The sequence below is a fragment of the Emydura macquarii genome, unplaced genomic scaffold (genome assembly GCF_026122565.2).
Source record: "Emydura macquarii macquarii isolate MOO-44397 ecotype Brisbane River unplaced genomic scaffold, CSIRO-AGI_Emac_v2 contig_1253, whole genome shotgun sequence".
Taxonomy (NCBI): domain Eukaryota; kingdom Metazoa; phylum Chordata; order Testudines; family Chelidae; genus Emydura; species Emydura macquarii.
The window spans coordinates 30,829,812-30,849,933 of record NW_027131390.1 but is presented as its reverse complement, the minus strand read 5'-3'; the positions used below and the strand labels follow the sequence as shown (position 1 = coordinate 30,849,933).

At 38.6% G+C, this 20,122-nt stretch overlaps 1 protein-coding gene across 1 annotated transcript in view; it reads left to right on the top strand.

The window, feature by feature from the left end:
* LOC137153867 (uncharacterized) overlaps positions 1-8,026 on the top strand; it is a 125,854-nt gene extending 117,828 nt beyond the window's left edge. Inside the window, exon 6 of the mRNA XM_067549682.1 lies at positions 7,913-8,026. Coding sequence (XP_067405783.1) covers positions 7,913-8,026 — 114 coding nt within the window. The remainder of the gene's footprint in view (positions 1-7,912) is intronic.
* The last annotated feature ends 12,096 nt before the right edge of the window (positions 8,027-20,122 follow it).

Here is a 20,122-nt window from a genome sequence, read left to right as displayed (position 1 = left end):
GGGAAGGTCTCACAGCTTGAGGGGATGATGGTGGCAATGTAAGTACTGCCCATTGACATGTACTTCAGATAATTCCAACTAATGCAAGGGTGTAAAATGTTGTGTAGAGGCCCTGAAAGTATTGCCACTGGAATCTGATATTCCTAGCAAAATGAATAAGGAATGTTTTTATTTTTAAAAAGTGCATTTTGTGTGAATTAAGGACACTGAATAGACAGCCCTATAGACCAAAGTCCATCTCTAGCTCTGGAAGAAATAAAACATAGGCTGTATCAGTTCAAGCTTCTCATGCTGCTCTGACAGGCCTCACGGACCCTGAATTGCAGAGGGGTCACATTCCGAGGTGAGTCTGCATATTCTGGAAAGTTCTTCCTAGAGCTGCTTACTGAGAATACTAACAAAAGAGCTAATTGTGGATGTCCTGGCGATCTGTAAACCTGTTAACTAAATTGAAGTGAAACCATCAAATAGCTGGTACGTGGCAATGACTTTGTCAGTCCTGGGCTGAGTTGGATTACTAAAAACTGTATGAACATTATCTGCCTGTTCTTAATGTGCCTTTGGTCTTCACAAATCTAGGCTTCTATGTATCTAGGACATAAAGTGATAAGTTATATCCTTTACCAGTCACTGGAGTTGTCCAGTCCTATTATATTAATTTAGATGGAATAAATGGGCCCAAAGAGTCAAAAGTGTTAACCTAACAGAGCCACTGTTCAACATTAGAGTTTTAAACAAGTTTTGGGGTTTGGTATACAGAGGCCTCAAACTGCTTAGTACCATGGCAAACACACCATTAAAAATCATTTTAGTCTTTTATTAAAGACACAGAAAAGAAGGAAAACAGTTAAAACATTTGAAATGTTAAGTATTAAATCAGGCTTTCATTTTAACAACATCCCTTGTTCCCTTTTCCTGGAGAGAGGTTTCAGAAGGGGGGGGGCCTTGTTTGACATCTCTTAGATTGTATTAAAGATGATGATGATAACTGTGCTTTTTGGGGAAAAGAGGATTTAGTTGAAAGGGGCTTCAGCAGTCATTGCTTCTCCTGTTCAAGTCTGATCCTGTTTCGCACATACACAAAAGGGAAGAGAAAAAAACAGCAAAGATAGAAAATGCAGCTCTCTGGAGTTGACTTTCACTTGCATCCTCACTGCTGAAAACAGAGGCATGGCACACAGTCTTATCAGCCACTCCGAGATCTAGCAAATTTGTACCAGTATCAAGCTGTTTAAGTCACTATATTTTAGATGCCTCTTTTGGTCACAGGCTCACAACAGTTTTGCAAAATATAGTCTTGGCTGGCTAAGACAGACATTTATTAAACAAAAGGCAGAAAGAGAGAGAGAGGAGAGAAAAGAAAGAAGGTAGGGAAGAAAAAGACACAGTGTGACTTTGAGAGAGAGAGAGTCTGTCATCGTAGGTTGCATTTGGGGTTAAGGTGGTGATGTCACCTGGCCCCTTCTCTGGCCATCTCTGGTCAGGACAATTTTTGGGATTAGGATGGAAAAATAAGGCCCAGGGTCCAAAGAGACTTCTAGATTCTGTGCACCAGATGAACGATAAATGGTCATCTTGTTTTTAAAAGGCTGACTGTGTCATTCTAAATACCCACTGAGAGCATTGCACTCTGAAGGATTACAGTACAAGCCTCCTGCAGGACTCTGGCTTGGCTAGATTTGCTGCAGGGAGCCATGAAGAGACACAGGATGCTGGTGTCAAAGGCTCAGTCTTCGAGGCCCCTGGGGAAGTGTGTAGGTCCTTGGGGCTTGGCATACTAAACAGGTCATTCCCAGGAAACTGGTGACAAGGCTGGGGCATAGACCAGAATCTGTGACAGCCAATCCTAATGCGATGTAAACTGACATCGCTGTAAAGGCAATGGAGCTAATCTGACTAAAATCAGATGATGATGATATGGCCAATTGAGAGAGTGAGCATGTGTGTGTTGCTGTTGAAAATTCCTTAACTTTTATTATTGCCAAAATTTGAACAATCAAAAGCAAAACATAAAAGGGAACTTAAGATGTGTGTTTACTTCTCTTTCCAACAATAGGCTAGCTAATCTTTATCTTCCCCTATCAACTGCATAATCAACAAATTAAAACAATCTTCCTAACGTTCATTTCAGTTAAAACAATTTATCTTGCCAAGAACACTAGAGGCAAATCAATAAGGGTGCTATCTGACCAAGAAAAATTGATTGTTCATTAATAAAAATGAGTGAAATTTCTACTCCATTATATTCTATGTCTCTATTTGATATTATTGCTAATATCAAGAGGATAAAATCATATTTGATTTCATAGAGCGTCTTTCATAATTATGTGCCAAAGTGCTCTACAAAGTAATCAGCTGATAGCAAGTAGTGTAGTGATTTTCAAGGAACAGGTGGCAGTCATGCTGCACTAGAATTAAATGGACTTTTAAGCATAGCCTTGTACAAAGGATGGTTCATAAATAGCAGCACACCAGGAGCACTGGGCGACACTGTGATTCGGAGATTGAGACGCAATGTCTTTGGGGACAGTGCAGTTTACAGCCTGCTTTAGCAACTGGCTCAGCTTGTTGGCCAGCAAGTAGGAATGGAGTTCAAGTTCCAGCCATTCCCTTGCCCACTATTTGCCTCCCTATCTACCTGGAAGAAAGAGAACTTAGTCACATCACTGCTAATACTTGTGTGTGTCCAGTTCCAAAATCTAAATAGCCTGAGTAAAGGTGAGATTGGGAATCCGTAGTCCAAATCACAGTTCAGCCCTGCTGTGTTGATAAAGAGCCAACTCCTGTTCTTATAGGTGTCAATAACAAAACTGACATTGATTTTAAATGTGCTCATGTTGTCACCTATTGTTAGCTCAAATCCTATACTTCCAACACAAACAATTTCCATTGCTTTCATAAATGGAATTTGGCCCAAGTGAAGACTAGAGGACCTGGTCCTCCCGATATATTTTTGATTTGTACAAAGAAATTTAAGAAGAGGCAGCTCTGCAACCTCCACAAGAGCTTCATAACCGTCATCAGGAGGCACTTCTCCAGCAAGGTGTGCTAGATGGAGAATCCTTATATTCCCAACACCTGTGGAGCTTTTGCTCCCATGTGCAAGGAAAATACACTGTGCAATCTACCTCTGAATCATCTTGTATTCCAAATATTAAAACACAGCTCAAACCCCAGACGCAAAGTTCAGCAGATTCCTTTAGCTATCCAAACATGCCAGTGGAGTCTCTGGCAGTGGATGGTGATGAGGGATGTTTAAATAGGCTCAGCCCTCCCCACCTAGCTGGGAAGCATGGGCCCAGCCAGATTGGAAGTGCATTGATCAGTAGCTTCTGTTGTAGGCTGCTACTGGAATGTACTCTATATGCAGTAAACACCCAAATTCTGTATTCCCTGGCCCACAACTACTGATGGGAAGAATGGAGCCACTTTAGCACATTGCCCAGAAAATGCCATTGCAAAGTGATGCAAACAACCAGTAAAAGCGCTTTGCTTTTAATGCAAAGCAAAGTCATAATGTATAAAACTGAAGTTGGTGAGGCACTGAACACTGTTGATAGGCCCATTGTAGATCTTTTCTTTTTTTTTTTATAAACACCAGGAAGTCTTCATTTATTACATTAAAACTTTAGAAAACTGATTTTTCACGCTACCATGTGGCGTTCATGATACCATTACAGTTTTCTGAGATAAATGGTTTGCACAAGAATTAAAATAGAATTTGCATGAGTTTCTAAATTAAAACTCTTCTCTCTTAAAGGAATGTTCTTCTGAGTTGTTCTTCAGGGAAACAAAAAATACAAGGAATTAATTAAGCATGAACTATTTACAGGCCACACTCTGGCAATATCCAGCTTTTACTGCTGGAAGAGTTACAATCATGTTGCAATTCTGGAAAGCTGAAACAGAGCACTATGGCCTGGTAAGAGCTACTTAAATAAAGGATAAGTTTTATACTAATAATTTTCTTTAAAATTTCTTGATTGGTAGAATGCCACATGCTTGATTCAAAGTTCTATGGCCTCCTATTAAAATATTTTTCAGGGAATTGGATGTAACTTTTGAAACACTGTAAGCATCTTTTTATGTATTAAAGTGTTATGCTAATTTTATAAAATTACCTCATTTACAGCCAATTGCAAAATAAGCAATAACTACGTAGATTAGTAATTGCCGTTCTGTTTTAAAAATTAAAATTTAAAAGCTTTCTGCACCTTGACAATTGCATTTATGTACGATTAGCTTTTGAAATGAGGAGAACAGGAGCGGAACAGTTGCATCCCTTCTGAGTTTAATGGAAACTTGCAAGTTTCATAGTCATATCTTTGTGAGTGTTTTTACTTCCAAAGATCAACACTGTAGAGTTGAAATATATGCATCTTATCATGAGCATTGACTTCTTGTAGTACCTCATAACTATGTGTCTCCAAATGTTTTGCTCTGTACATTTTATGCAGCATCTTTGTTGTGGAAATATCACAAAAGCAGGACTGGAAGGCTGAAGTCTCATAAGATTCCTATAAGGTTTTTAGTTGTTCCTAGGCTTGCTCTGGTTGCTGTGAGAACAGGTTTTCTTGCCGCATCTGGTCTTCCACTTTTTAGCATGGCCAAAGCCAGAAAATACAACAAAGCAAGAAAAGAAGTTAATGCAACTATTTTAAAACCCAAAAGTAGAGTTTGTTGTTTCGTATGAACCACTTTGTCGGTCACTACAGACAGTTGTTGGTTGTTGTGTATTACAGTAACATCTAGTAGTCTAAGTCAAGGACCCCCTATGACAGACGTATATTCATACAGTAAGCCAGTCTGTGACCTAAAAAGATTATAATCTATTTCCTTGATCCAGCAAAGCACTTACACATGTGCTTAACTTTTAAACAGGGGTAGTGCTTCAGAATTAAATAGATATGACAGACAAAAGGTAAGAGGAAGGAAGTCTTTGTTTTACAAAATAGGGAACTATGTGTACAATACTGTAAAATGTATTCTGTAGAAAGGTTTATAATTTCTCTGTATCTTTGGTCTTTAAGAAGTTGCCATTGGCTATCTAAACAGACTTTAGAAAAAACAAATATAGATGCAGATGAAGTTGACAGTCCCATGAAAGTTGTTTTTCTTTAACTAAATAATTTATGGGGGAATCCGTGCATATTTCCTTGAGATGTCTTTTTCCTGTTTTCTTAACCATTAAAAACATTATTAGGTGGTATAAATTCACTATCTTCTGTTACGTTTACAGCCTGACTAAGCATCATATCACCCAGACATCAGTTCGTTCAGACTCCTGTTCCAATGAAGTTGGAGATTAACTAAACCTCTCCCTTGTCATTTCTACCCAGGTCAGAGGTGACACTTAATGTTGAAAATGATTCTTTAATTCCCATATCTTTAAAGTTGACTATTCTTTCCACAAGACAATTGATCTAAATTTCTACCCTCCATTATGTTGCACATATGGGCTTTTTAAGATGTCTGTTGTACTTATCAAGGATGTCAGTTTCAGCTTTATGACCCATGCATGATGTTTTGTGGAGTTTTCTTTTGTTTTTCACATTTGTTCCATACAATCTGTTTTTTTTTTTGTGTTGGTTTGAAGTTTCATAGAATGTTTATACTTCTAGAAGGCTTCTTATTCAATTTTAATTTTCTTTCCAATAATTTTCTTGCTGATATTAAACTCTCTAAAAATATTAAGGAAATTTATTTATATCCAGGGAAAATTATTCATTCTTTGGTAGATCTTGCATGGTTATGGCATCATAAATAGCAAAGATAAACAAATTGGAGCAGCTCTAGAAATCAATATTCTGTATTAGTCTCAGGCAGACTCAATGTGTCTCAAAGATCTGTGGAAAGAGTGCGTGCAGTGTACTGTTTCCTTTGGCGGAATTCTTCTGCTCCTTAGTGGCCAGGCCCAGAGCCCTCCAAGGTCAAGGGAGAGACTTGAATTGTCCAGAATGATCTTTGCCTCAGGTCTGGTGTGCAGACTCCCATTATTCTCATGGGCCTGAGATCCTCTCCTAGCCACTGGCTGATGTGGCACAGTCTGGGCAGAGGATGGGAAGAAGGTCTGAGACAGTGGGTACTGATACCCTAGAAGGGGAGGACTGTAGTGACCTGGCTGGAGGGCCAAGTCTTGAAGAGAGAGCATCCTGAATCACAGAGGTGGCAGGGCACACAGATGACCCACAGAAGGGGATGCTGGGATTAGAAAGAGTTAATCCCCAGAGCAGCCAGGAGAAGGCGCCCTAGTGGTGAGTGAACCCCGTGACACCTTCTAAACATCTTATAACAGATTGATAGGTTCACCTAAAGAATCAAAACCCATCAGGGCATTTAAAATTACCCAGCTGGTTTTGCTTTTCATGAAAACAGCTGAATCCTGCATAAAAGTGACAGCATTCTTTTTCAGAAATTCCATTTATTATGCAACTTTTTGCATGCCCTGATAACTGTCATAATTTTGCATGAACAGTGGATTCTAACTACAATGGTCTCTTGTAAGTGATATAAATCATCAATGTCCCATCATTTGAGGTTAACACTAAATATAACTTTCATCAATACTTTTCTTTGAAAAATAGCCATGTAGCATGTACAAGATCAGTTTTTTTATGACACATTGCAGCACATGTCAGTGTTTGACCTTTTATAAAGCAATTTTATGCTATACACTGTTTTTATAGGGTTTAACGTAGTGTCACAGCCTTTAAATCGCAAGAGGCTATGAAACTTTGTAAAGATTACATAGCTGAGATTATTAATTTTACACATGGTGGAATATAAAGAATTTATGAAATTATTAAGCAAAGAAACAGCATCAGAGTGGGTGTAAACATTATTGAAATGTGGCTATTAGCTTATTTATTATTTAAAAGAACACATTCTATAATAGTATTTCACAATAAGGTTGTCAAAAATGCTTTCTTGTAAACTGGCTGAGTATTAGACACTTTATTATTATTTCTCAGTCAAACACAGTTCAGACAGAGGAAGTTAGGAAGTCTTGGCAATCGCTTTCTTCTAATGCTTGATTTTCTGGTAGAGAAAGGAGTTAAAAGCAAAAATTCCAGGCTTCCACATAAGCTGCATAAATGTATATAAGCAACATAAATACTTGATAATTTAGGCTGATAAAAAGTTATATTGAAAGCAGGATAGAGGTTTTGTGTTAATTATTCCAGCGCTTCCACCCTGCGATATTGTGGACTAAAGAAACTGATGTAATTGTAGAGCACCTTGAGTGCATTAACTGTCATCCCTTAAAATTCAGAAATTGGAAACTTTGCAGGAGAAGGAAAAAATTATTTTAAAAATATCCAGTTTGAGTTCATTTTTAAAATCAATGGATATCAAGTGTTTAAAAGAATATCTATCCCAGTGTGTCAGAGAAGCTAAATTCCCAAATATTTGACCTGGTCAAGGGGGAAGAGAAAGGATTTAAGTATTAGACTCTGAGGAATTCCCATAGTCCTTGTGATGCTGTATAAATAGGTCATGTGGGGGGCAGAAACGCAGGTAAAAGTAGTCCCAAGAAATTGTAACAACCAAGATATCAGAGCAAATGCTAAGCAGCATGCTTAAGTATTTCACTAATGCAAAGAATGAAAAGCAATCGCAAAAAACAGAGATGAGCACTTTCAAGGAGAGATGTGACCTAGAGCTGGATAACTTTTTTTGGGTGGGGGTCAAAATACTTTTTTTGGAAATTTTCATCTTGATGGAAATTTCCCTACTGTTTGCTGACAAACAAAATATTTATTTAACAGAAAACAGTTCTTCAATACAAAAACATTTCGTTTCCATGAAAAAAACTGAAATATTTACTACACATTTTTGGGAAAAAAACTTTTTGAAAATTTCCTTTGAAAAATAACTGGTGTTTTTTGTTTTTATTTTTTGTTTTTATCAGTTCTACTACAAATCTTTGAAGGGAGTAGCAATCAAATCCCTAAAATGTCAGTTTGAGGCTAACTCTAATTCATATTATCATGTGGCCAAGACAGAAGCAAACTTCTGGTATTAACAAATCGCATTCTCAGTTATTCAAAATCAATGTGAGTCTCAGATTCTTTCATGCCCCCTTGCAGATATCATTGAGGATGAGGCCAGCACAGCAAAGGATTCTCAAGATGATCGGGAACAAATCCTTCATTAAAAATGAAATGCTGTATAGATGGTTGGCTTTTATAAAAAATATGTTCAAGTGCTAGAAAGGATTATGTATAATTGACTAGAAATGGCTGAGGTAGTGGTTTCAAATAGCTACTGATCATGCTTGGTAACATTTTTGGACTTTTTTTATTTAATGAAATCTAAAAGAATGATCTGGGTACATTCTTCAGTATGAGACCTCGAAAGAGGAGGTAGTGCTGGAGATAAAGTAGTTGCCTCTGAATGCTTCAGGACCATATTAATGTGCTACCTTTTAGAAAGAGGGACGGAGGTGAGATTCTGAACATGATCACTGAGGATGCCATAGCACTCTTAAGTATTTTTGTTAGGGGTTGGAACACCAGTGACCATCTACCCAGTGTTCACTTGGGTACTTATATCTGATCTACCTAAATTAATCTGACAGTTGCAATTTGTTTAGGGGTTCTCCACCACTTGTTCTAACCTAGCATAACTCTTCATTGTTCAGCTGCTGCTGCATTCCACCGCAGTGATGACTACATTGCAGAGGAGGGGTATTGTGAGGAATAATTGAAGTTACGATTGCAGTCCAAGATATTGAGATGGAAGTAGTTATATATGTGAGATGTATTATCTACATTTTTATTTTGTATTCTTACCTTCTACATTTAAGGCCACCTGGCTGCATTTTAAGACTGTATTATAATTCAGTGAAGCTCATAAACAACAACAAAAATTGCACTGATAATTCCCAAATTCACAGGACTTTGATGCAGAGAGAGAATAGGTTGGCAAAACAGGGTGCTTGCACAAATCCAACGTTTTGAGTAAAACCATGATTACTTTGCATGCATGCCATTAGTCCGTGTTCACTATTTCAGTACAGTTAGACAATTTATGTAAGCTGAAAACCTTTATAAAAAACAATGCAATTTAAATACACAATTTCTTACAACAATTGTATTATTCTAATTTACCACTAAAACAATACATTTAATTAGGAACAGCAGAACATACTCCCTAGTGTCTAGGCACACAACATTCATAATTATCTAGTGAAACAGACTAATTATTTTTACTCATGAGATGTTATGTGCTTGAGTGTAGATGCAAAACTCAGCAAGTAAGAGTCGGTGACAGGAAACTACTTTCGGCCTTAATCAAATGTATTTGCTTTTTGTTTTGCGGCCGAGGAGACTCTCAGGTGTACCTTTTTCCTCCTGAAGTGCAACAGTGACAGTTTTTCAGTAAGAAAAACTAAATTGAACACAATCATAGCTGCATCAATCAAGTTACTGTGTAACAATGTCACTTTTTATCTTGACCCCTTTTCAGACAATAGTCAATTCAGATTATCCAAGTGTACATGTTAAACATTCAGGGCCAGCTGAAATCTATGGGGATACTTTGGCCAGCTCTCGACTTCCAAGTTGTTATTTTTGAGTTCCCACTGATATTTGCAGGATTACATACTCGGGACTTGGTTCAACTCAAAACTGTGTCTGATGTCTCACTTCTGGAGGATGTTGCTTATTTCTAGAGAGTATTTCCTGAAGAGAATTGGTTGTGTGAAAACTATTTTGGGCTACTATGATTATTCGTGTCTTCTACTTTGCTAAGGTCATAGTCAGAACCCACGATTTTCAATAGTGACCATTAACTTTTAGTATCTAAAATTTGGTTGCTCAAAAGATCACTTCAAAGGTCCTTGTTTTCAAAAAGTGCTGAGCATCTATGTAGGAAGGCGCAGTGGCCTTCCTCAGAGCCTGGGCCAGCGGAAGGGCCGCCAGGACTGGACCGGGCAGGAGCCCGTCCTACAATCTACCATCTTTAAACCTTAGTGATCTTATACCTTAGCCTATAAAATGTCCCAAGCTGGGCATCATTCATTTTTGAAAATCTTAGGCATGGATTTGTTTGTGTTTCTAGATATCTATTGGACTCCCAGGTATGATGTTGGGACAGAGGTAGTTGGAAATCCCCTAGACAAACAAGATCTTTAATGCCTACCAAAGTAAAGCAACCACAAACAGTAAAGGAGAAAACTGTGTAAATGCAACAGTGTGTCCTCTTATTGTCTTTGACCACTGTGCAGCAACATTATTCTAATACAGGGAATGTATTTGAGTAGTTGAGTTGGTTCAATAACAAATTAATTTGTGAATAAACATAGTGAGCTTGCTTCCCATTTGGGAGAGGGGCAGAGTTGGAGAAGGTGGGGGCCAGATCATGATTCTGAAAAATCGCCTCCATTTTAATATGAATGATTATTTGTCCCAACAGTGCATTATTTCTGTTTAAGAGGCAGACAGTGTGCTGAATTGCTGTTTGTGTTATGATTGTTTTGCTAATAAATAGTTTGGTGTCTGACACAAGAAGAAACTGTGCTTTAGTTCCCTGCCTCAGTCACATGATCAAGGTCAGGGAGACAATCAATACCTCCTGTCACTGACTCCATAGACTACTACTGCACCACAAACCATAGGCAAACAAACATAACAAAAGCATAGAGGAAAATCAGGGCTGGCTTGCAAATGAGTCATGCATAGGAAAAAAGGCAAAATTTGTCAATTTGCTGTTCATTCCCAACTCAAGAACTCCATCCATCTACCTGTGTAGTCAGTAGGGAAGAACCGCTTGGCCATCAATGGTCATTGCATATGACCCCTAGTTCATATGTACTTGACATGTTCAACATCACAGCAGATGCATTCAAACAAGATGTACCTCAAACATGAAGAAGCAGTTGAATGACTTAACATGGTGCTTGTGCCTGCATTTTGGATCTGGACATCTTTCCCAGTTAGAGATATAAAATTGCATATCTATGTATTACAATTCTATTCTTTTGATGTAATGGTTTTCTTCGTTTTGTGCCTGCTGAGCACAATTCCTAGAAAACGTTTTCAAATATTTGATGTGAAATATGGATGGTCTAAGTATTTTTATTACTAGTGGCTAGTATGGTTGATAGCTTGTTTGAATGGCTGGGGAGAAGGGAGGCTTGCTGCATTATAGCCATCAAAAGGTACTTTTCCCTGGCATATAGTATCCTATCCTCTTAATAAATACTTCCATTTAATGACCATGAGCAAACCTTTGCTGATCTCTGAAAAGAAACAAATAGGGATGCTTACTCAAGTATGCCTGAAGCATATCCCCATCAAACTGCTGAGATGTAATTGAAATGGGAGGACTGGCTCCTTAGTCTGCTGTGACCCTTTCAGCACATAATTCTACTTTGAAATGCTTTTTCTTGCATTTTTTTTCTAGTTGATTTATTATAATTCATTGAATACACCACAGGAAGCAAATGGTGACATTCATCAGCCTTACAATATATCGTGTCAACGAGGCTTCTGTTATACATGTGTTATCTACTGGAATTCCTTTTAGAAAGTCTAAATTTTCTTTTTCTTTATTTCACTGACATGCAGGGAAAAATCAGAAGCAAAGATTCCTGTGACAAAAAAACACTTGTGTTCTTGTGTTACAATACAGTGGTTATATTTATGCAACTCTTGCAAGGATGCATCCAGCACAATCAGCTAGTATGTCAAACATATGGGCAATAAAAGATCTTAATGTTTTCTATGAAAAAGAAATCTAATGACATTAAAAAACGTTGACCAGTGCTACTTGAGGAGAATGCATATTTTTTCATGTTTTGAATATTTCAGTTTTTTGTGCAAATTTGTATTTTTAGGCTTTGCTCTAGCAAAGGACTAATGTATGTGCTTAACTTTAAGCAGGGCAAGAATTGGGGAAAGGTGGAGAAGGGTTCCCTTGAGGTGATGCTTTCAAAATGTTAACTATAGTACGTTGAGATATAAAACCCCTTTCAGTGTTCCTTTCTACAGTGCAGTAACCATGTATTGGAAGAAAATATTCCTTGACATTAATCATGTTACTTGTCTTCAAAGATAAAGCGATATTTTATTTCTAATTGTATATCCAATTCCTGTCCAAATATATCTGCCCCACCTGTTTACTTGAAGTAGAGTGAGTTTCTATTACAAGGACAAGGAGCATACATCTATGCAGCAAGAGGCAACTGAAGGGCAGCAAGTCACAGAGCCCAGGTTGCAGACTCCGGTTCAGGCTACCACTCTAAAAAGAGCTGTGCAGACATTGTGGCTTGGGCTGGAGCATGGGCTTTGAAGCCTACGGAGGGGTGTACAGCTCTTTTTAGTGCCATAGCTTCAGTTCCACAAGCCTGAATTTGTTGACCCAGACTCAGAGATTCGCTGCTGAGGTCTGTGTAGATGTGCTCAAAATGTCTCGATTATGGAAAGGGGATTCATTGTTTTATTTGCACCTGCTTGAGTCTCCAAGTGAAAGTTACATACCTGCCTGCCATTGCAGTTGTCAGCCACAGTTCTGATCATTTGTCCATGGTGCCCTTCTTCCTTAGTGCCTTAATAAGTTGCTCTTCCTGCCTGGTAGCACACTAGTTAAAATTTGACATCTATGTTTCAGTATTTAGATGTAAGTTTTGCCCATTAAGAAGTAGAGCACCCATTTCCCCCCCGAGATCAGTTCCCTTTTAAGACTTGCGTAACCATCCTTGATGCTGAACAGGGGAATGGATTATTTGTATTTTAGCTTTATTTACAGTAGATGGAGCATGTTGTTAATGACAATTGTATGGAAATTTCCCAGATGAATATTTATGAATGTGAAATATGAGTGCAGTGCTTCCTGCTGTGTGCATTGCCACAAACATTTCTTTGAACGGATCTATTGAATTTTGCCAGACTCAGCACAATTGAGAAATGTTTCAGGGAAATACCAAACTGCTTCTTCCATATACATATGTCCCTTTGGCATCTTATAATAAAGACTTGAAAACATACTGTTTTACTGGCAGTAAAGCAGCAATAATGTCTTAGTAGAATCAGAAAGAATAACTAAGCATCCTAAATGTCTGAAATAAAGAGATAATTGAAATTACTTTGGGTTTAGGCCTCAGCAGTTTCCTGCTTTATAATATCTCAGGTGATCATTTATACTTAATGAAATGCAATGAAACAAGAGTATATTATTGATTTAGAACTTAAAGTTTGGTTTGCGTCTACCATAGGTCTCATTGATACATGGAACATTTATGGAAGAAACAAATTGTTTAAATTGCATCTCATTATATTTAGTAAAAAATCAATAACTCACTTGCATGAGTTCATCTCTCAAGCTTTGCAAACAATTTTGATGGGGATGGCACATTTAATAAATAAAAAGCCAATTTGTAGTCTGAAAGTTTCTTGTCTAGAAATCAAATCCAGCAGTCGAAGTAGCCAGTATTATCAACCCCAAGGGTTCAAAAATCATGTCAGCTCTTTCCCAAAATTGAGATTTTTATGGTAAATTTTGAAATCTCTGTGTCTTCTGGTGTAGACATACCCTTACAGACTGCACAACAGCCTGGAAATCTCATTCCTAGCTTGAGTAGGCAAAATTTTACCCTAGTATGCTATTTCCACAAAGTTCAACATGGCAGTGTGACTGCAGCAGCACGGGCAGTGGCTCAAGCTACCTGCCTTAGTATGCATCTAGGGAGCCACACACGATTGTATGTGGGTGTTGTGTAGTACAGCACATAGTCAGCCTGATTTCTAAGATTTACAATTTCTAATTGCAATTTCTAATTATGCCCTCAGACGTTTGTTAGACATTAGATGTTTGTCTAACTCATTTGGAATGCAGAGGGAGTTCCTCAGACCTATCCATGGGGAGAATTTGGTCAGTTATATTAATTACCTTCTGGGTCTGCTGGTGCACAAATAGTTTTCTGGTATCATGGGTTTCATCACTATAGAGCCCCACTCCATTTCTCTGCCCTTTACAGCAATGGAAGTCTGCATTTAACATTATCAACGTACATATCTGTGTCTCAGAGAGTACACTCTTCTATATGTAGAAATTCTCCATCGGCCCTATTTCTGGGCAACTTTAAAAGGGGAGAGTGGAAAAAATGGCAATTGGGACATATTTTTCAATCCTGAACGGCCTGCTGTGTCCCTTTGAGTAGGTCTATGCAGCATTTTGGTGCGAGCCTCCCAGCCTGGGTTGACACAGGGGTTGTGGTCTCACCCTCGTGGTCTAAAAATAGCTGTGGTGACAGCACTTCAAAGTTGGAGCTCTGGCTCCAAAGCCAGGGAGAGGGGTGAGTTTCATAATCTGAGCTCCAACTTCAAAGTGCTGGCTTTACAGCTATTTTCAGAGCACTAGTGGGTTGGCCCAGGCTGGAAAGTTTGCTCCCGCTCACTCCAAAATTCTTTGTGGACACACCCACAGCAACCCATTCTAACCATTTTCATTTTTCAGAGTAATGAAACAACGGGAAATAGGAGTTTTTTTGCATAGAAACTGTGAACTAACAGCTGAGAACTCAAGAGCTGGAGAACATGGGTGGGGTGAACATTTACAGTTGGAGAACTTACATTGAGTCTCTGGGAATACACATGAAAGGAATCACGATTTAGGTTATGTGAAGTCTGTTGCATCTTAAAAATACTAATTCTTGTATGAGCTTCAACACTGGCTTTCCAAATTATTTACCCACTTTCCATTAAACTGCAGAAACAACCCTGTAGCAGATTCTGTGATGCCCATCTTTGTCATGGAATTGGAAGCTTGATTCCAGTTCCCTTCGGTTCTGTTGGAATGTACATGATTCTCAGCAGGAGTTTTCTGAGGCATGTATGATTGTTCCCATGGAGATTCAGGACCTTCACTAAGGTACGTAAGTGCACATAGGAACACACTTCTTGGATATTGCTGGTACATTATTGAAAAGATAATTATAGCTATGTGATTTTTTTGTTCATGGCTTCTATTTATTATATACTACTGTTACTTAAAGAATCTAAAGGTGTAGTTGGGTGAAAATTAATTGCAGTTTATGTAAACTGCAATGAGCATGAGTGTTTGGAAAGTTAAACATTTTATGTTAATTCCCAGAAGCTTGTTTTAAGAAATGAGAAATGCCAGAGTTTGTCTCATTAGAACCATTTTTGACAGCAAGTTTTTCATGCTGGCAAAAAGTGGGGCACTGGTAAAGAATTTTTTTAAAAATATTACGCCGCTTTAACTGCAACAGATTTGTTGATTTGATCACAGTTGATTATGTACATAAGCTTTTATTGCTCCATTTTGCTTTTAAAAAATGGTATCCTTAGGACATGACTTTTGAAAGTTTAGATGCACTGACGACACACACCTGAATTGATTGTCACATTGCAAAATGGGTCCCAAATATACTGCCATTTGGATATACAAATCAGATACTTATGCATGCATATAATTAATTGGGTGTATAAGTAATCATTAGTATGCACAAATAATCACTATGCAGAAAGTGAAAGTAACTGCATCAGGACTTTGCATGCTTCAAAATCATTCTCTAATTATTTTTATATGTTTAAAATAACAAAGTACTTCAAACACATAGTGATACACAGTACACCCTGCTTGGGAACTATAAGTATCCTTATGAAAAAGTTATTTGGGGGAAAAAAACTCTTAATATTATGGGAAAACACAAACCTTATGCAAATGTGCCAGATGTATTTTGTGAATCTGATGCAAAAGAAAAAAAGCTGCTTTTTTTCTCTGTTGACCAATTGTAATTGTTCCAGGCCATTTTGCCTGAAAGTAGAATGTCGATAATAGTTAAAATCCTCTGTCAGACAACCAAAGCTTAATCAAGTGAAGAAGTTATGGTATGTCATAAAGAAATTAGAAAAGGGACAACATAAAAACCCAAGATTATTTTCTTTTTCTCAAACAGTGCTTTAATGTAAAGCTACATCATGAAATAAGGATGTAGTTCTTATAGTGTGCTGTCACAGGATGTCACTTAGTCAAATGTGTAGATGCCAAAAATGACCAGGACTAGAGCTAAGTGGATTGGGGGGACAGGAAATAAGCCAAATATCTGCACATCTCTAGAAATTGGTGTTTATCAATTTTTAATTAAATGGTGATTTTAAGGCCAACACTATACTTATCTGAACATCCAATTTCCTTTGCATCTCTTCAATTTTTTCTGAAAAGCAGATTCTTCTAAATCCATTGGTTCCCCACACTCTTCCCCTCTCCACAAATAGCTGATGTGTCATATTGCAATGAGTCATTTTGGGGTTTTGAATTATAGCCCGCAATATGACAGTTTGGGTGAGCAGTGGGAAGAAAGATACTAAAATTCTTCCACTGAAGATAAGACAATAGTTGCTAGAGGTTTTTTCCACCCCTGAATTTCTCATCTGGGGTAATGTTTGAGGCAAGTCAGGTATTCCAGCCTACTGGACAATCCACCTTTGCATTTAAAGGTGTGTAGGGGGAAGGGCAATTCATTTTCTTTGTCAAGCAAGACAAAGGGCCTCACCGCTTATTACGCAGTGAAGGCATAGTCTTGAAAGCACAGTAAGGAAATGCTATAAACTGGTGACTTGGAAGGAGAAGCTTTATATATAATTCGTCTCAAGCAGGGATGATTTAATTCTGCTTCTGTTTCTGCTTACCCTTGGAAAAAATGTATACACTTAGCTACCAACAATTGCAGGCACATTGTGGCTGATAGGAGAAAAGGTTACATTTTGAGTATGGATGTGACAATTAACCAGTACTGAATTTGTATCTGAATTCAGCCTCTCAGTGAAGGTACTTAGGTCACTCAGAAAGGAACATTAAAATAAGTTTTCTGAGGGTATGTCTTCCCTGATGGTGGCAAATTCGCTGCCGTCAGATCAATTTATCTGGATCGACTGAGTGGAGGTGAAGAGCCACTCAATCGATCCTGAAGTCGATTTAGTAAAACCACCTCCCCAAAAAGCATAGCGCTGCATCGACGGGTCAATTTCCCATCAGCGCAGCGTAGTGGAGATGGCGTGCAGAAGAGGTTTTAGGAAGTCAACGTAAGTTACGCAAGTTATTCTATGTAGCTTGCGTAACTCCTGTCAACTGCCAATGAATTTCCCCGTAAGTATAGATCAGGTCTGATACAGTTACACAGTTGAGTGCCAAATTTGACTTGAATAAGAAATTTTGCCTGAGTAGCTACTGCAGAACAGTACCCACAATATATAAATATAATGGCAACTTTCTCTTGTAGTTAATGGAATATGTATATCAGAATTGGAGGGGAATAACAAACCGACCAGAAATATGCTGTGTACAAACAATGCAATAAAAGGTTAGCAAATAGTACATATTAGTTTGATATAAAGCGTTGGTTGGTATGAATTTGGGGATGATTGCATTATACACAAGCAAGGAATAATTCACCACTTGGAGTTAAATGACATTTTGTTTCATATAGTCTATTAAAGGGAGATGTTTTCAGATGTAGAGGAAAGGAAAGATGTAGACACATCTTAGTAGACACATGGGAATGGGACTTGGGTGGTATGAACTTGACATTCTGGATCTGCCATGTGAGCTTGATCAAATCACTTAATGTCCCGTCTCTGTCTTCTCATACTAAAATGGGGATGATATTAATCTACTTGTTATTGGTAAAACATTAATGCTGTGAACCTACATACAATGTCTGGCACCTAGTTTACTAGACTAATGAGGATAATGGAAATACTTTGGAGATAAAAAAAAGAATAAAGCAGTTTAATCCAATGAGAAACTAAGTGGAATCGTGAAATGATTCCACAACATATCACATCCATGTTGCCAACTCACCCTGTAGGGTTTGCACTGATGTAGTTTTAGCTATATACTAGAATTTTAACCTGAATTTCCTAGACCAAATTCTTGATTAATTTTCTAGAACTCACAGAACAAACTCAGTATTGTTTGACAAAAACAAACAGCAAATCCCAGTGACATCCTTTTCATACACTTGCACTAGCTTTTTCAAACTTTATTTCTTTTGAATATGTGCCAGAGTATAGTTTTGCTTTTCTTTGAATCATCAGAGAGTGAGAGAGTGTTGTATTAGGTTTTACAATCTATCCTGGAGGCAAGCCCTGTTCAGGAGAGGCCTTTTAAAATGAGAGTTCATTACTGTACTATATCATAACAAACTGGGGTTGCTATGTAATAAGCTTGGTTACTGCACTGTAAAATAAAACTGCCCATCATACCAATATCTGTTCAAATGAAAAGGATAGTAATATGATGAACTAAAATGAAAGGCTACCTTCAAAGAAAGCTACCAGATAAATATTTGAATATAAGAAGTTCAGCACTAAATTAGACATAAATCTTGCACATCCTTATGAATACCTAAGAATTTCAGCAGCACTGAAATCACAGTTACTGCTGTAGCATCCAACCTCTTGAGCCTGAGGGCCTAATATGTTAGTTCAGAAAGGTCAAGAGGCCATAATTAATAGTCTAGGGCACATGGCCTGCTGCCATTCATGCAGTGCAAAAGGAACAGAAATCACCTGTAAGTTCCTTGTTGTGATTCCTGTGTGGTCAGGGATTCCCCTGTAGGCATATAGCCAGCTTCAACATCTCCCCACAATAGCTCCTAACAAAAAGGGGGAAGAAGGGGAAATGTCTGGATGTTGATGCAATCTGGCTAGGGTGACCAGATAGCAAGTGTGAAAAATCAGGACGGGATGGTTGGTAATGGGTGCCTATATAACAAAAAGCCCCAAATATTGGAACTGTCCCTATAAAACCAAGACAGCTTGTCACCTGAAATCTGACTATCCTCTGATGACATAAGATTCCCAGGGATTGCTGCCAGCTTGAGCCAGCATCAGGGATGGAGCAGAGAATTGGGGAACCATAGCTGGTTGTCAGTTCTCAGCTCTTCCTTGTGAAGGAAAAGAACTATGTTTTTGATGAGCATTCCCACCCAGACTGCAGCAGTTGAGTATCTATCTATCCTGGTCTCACTCTAGCATGTCAAGAAAAGAAGCTGGGTAGAAGCCAGAGCTTCATTTCAGCTTCATTTCTTGTAAGTCAACAGGTTGCCATAAAGGGAGCTCCTGTTCAGCTGCAGCGGGAAAGTGTCAGGAAGAACAGCTCCTGTCTCACATGAAAGCTACTCATGTGGATGCACCCAAGAGGATGCACTTTAAATTCAGAATTGAATACAAATATTTTTCATATTGAATACAATTGCCCTCAGGTTGGACACTCCTGATTTAGAGGTTTCCAGTGCCTAACTGGAATTCTGAGTGCTCTACGCTTCTCAACCAACCATATATACAAAATTTAAAATCAAATAGTTAGCCACCATAGAATTGTCCATACACAAGCAACAGCTAACTCCCCACTGTACAACTCCACCCAGAATACAGCCTCATTATGCCCTATTCTGTAACCTACCACCTCCTCTGCTTGCCCAAGGAAAAGATTTGGGTTTTGCAGAAAGATTTATATAGATAGATTCTCCACTGTTCAGATTCTTTTGACCAAGCCTGCTGGTGTTGGAACTTATTCCTGGGGGCTAATATAGTATGTTCAGGAATAGGGCCTCATTGCGTGGGACATGGACTCAGCCCTGAACAGCTCAAAATTGCATGTGCATCACAATACCTGCTCAAGATTTAACATGATGATGTTTTCATTGGTGGAAGCTACAGTTTTGTCACTGAGTTTGATGCAGTGGAGTACCGTGCATCTCTGGCGCCCAGGTGTCAAACCTGCATCTGCTCCCCACCCTTGTGTGAGGCAGGAGGGGTCCCAATGCTGCCCCCTAGCTGCCCTGCGGAAGGTGGGTTGTAGCTGGGTGGGGTATCAGGCCTGGGGGGGGACACAAATGCAGGCTTGGCTCCAACGCCCCCACTCCCCACACTTATCCATTACTTCAGCCCCACAGCTCAGCACCGGCTCGGACGGGGTGGTCTCACCCCCTTAGTCTCCCCTCAGTATGCCACTGGTCTTCTGCCAGCAGGATGGGACTTGTATGGTGTAGTGGAAACTGTCATACTGCGTATACTAGTTCTGAGGAATTTGAGGTATTTTACAGCATGGAAGATTCTGGTCAGTAGTCCTTATATAGTTATACATTGAA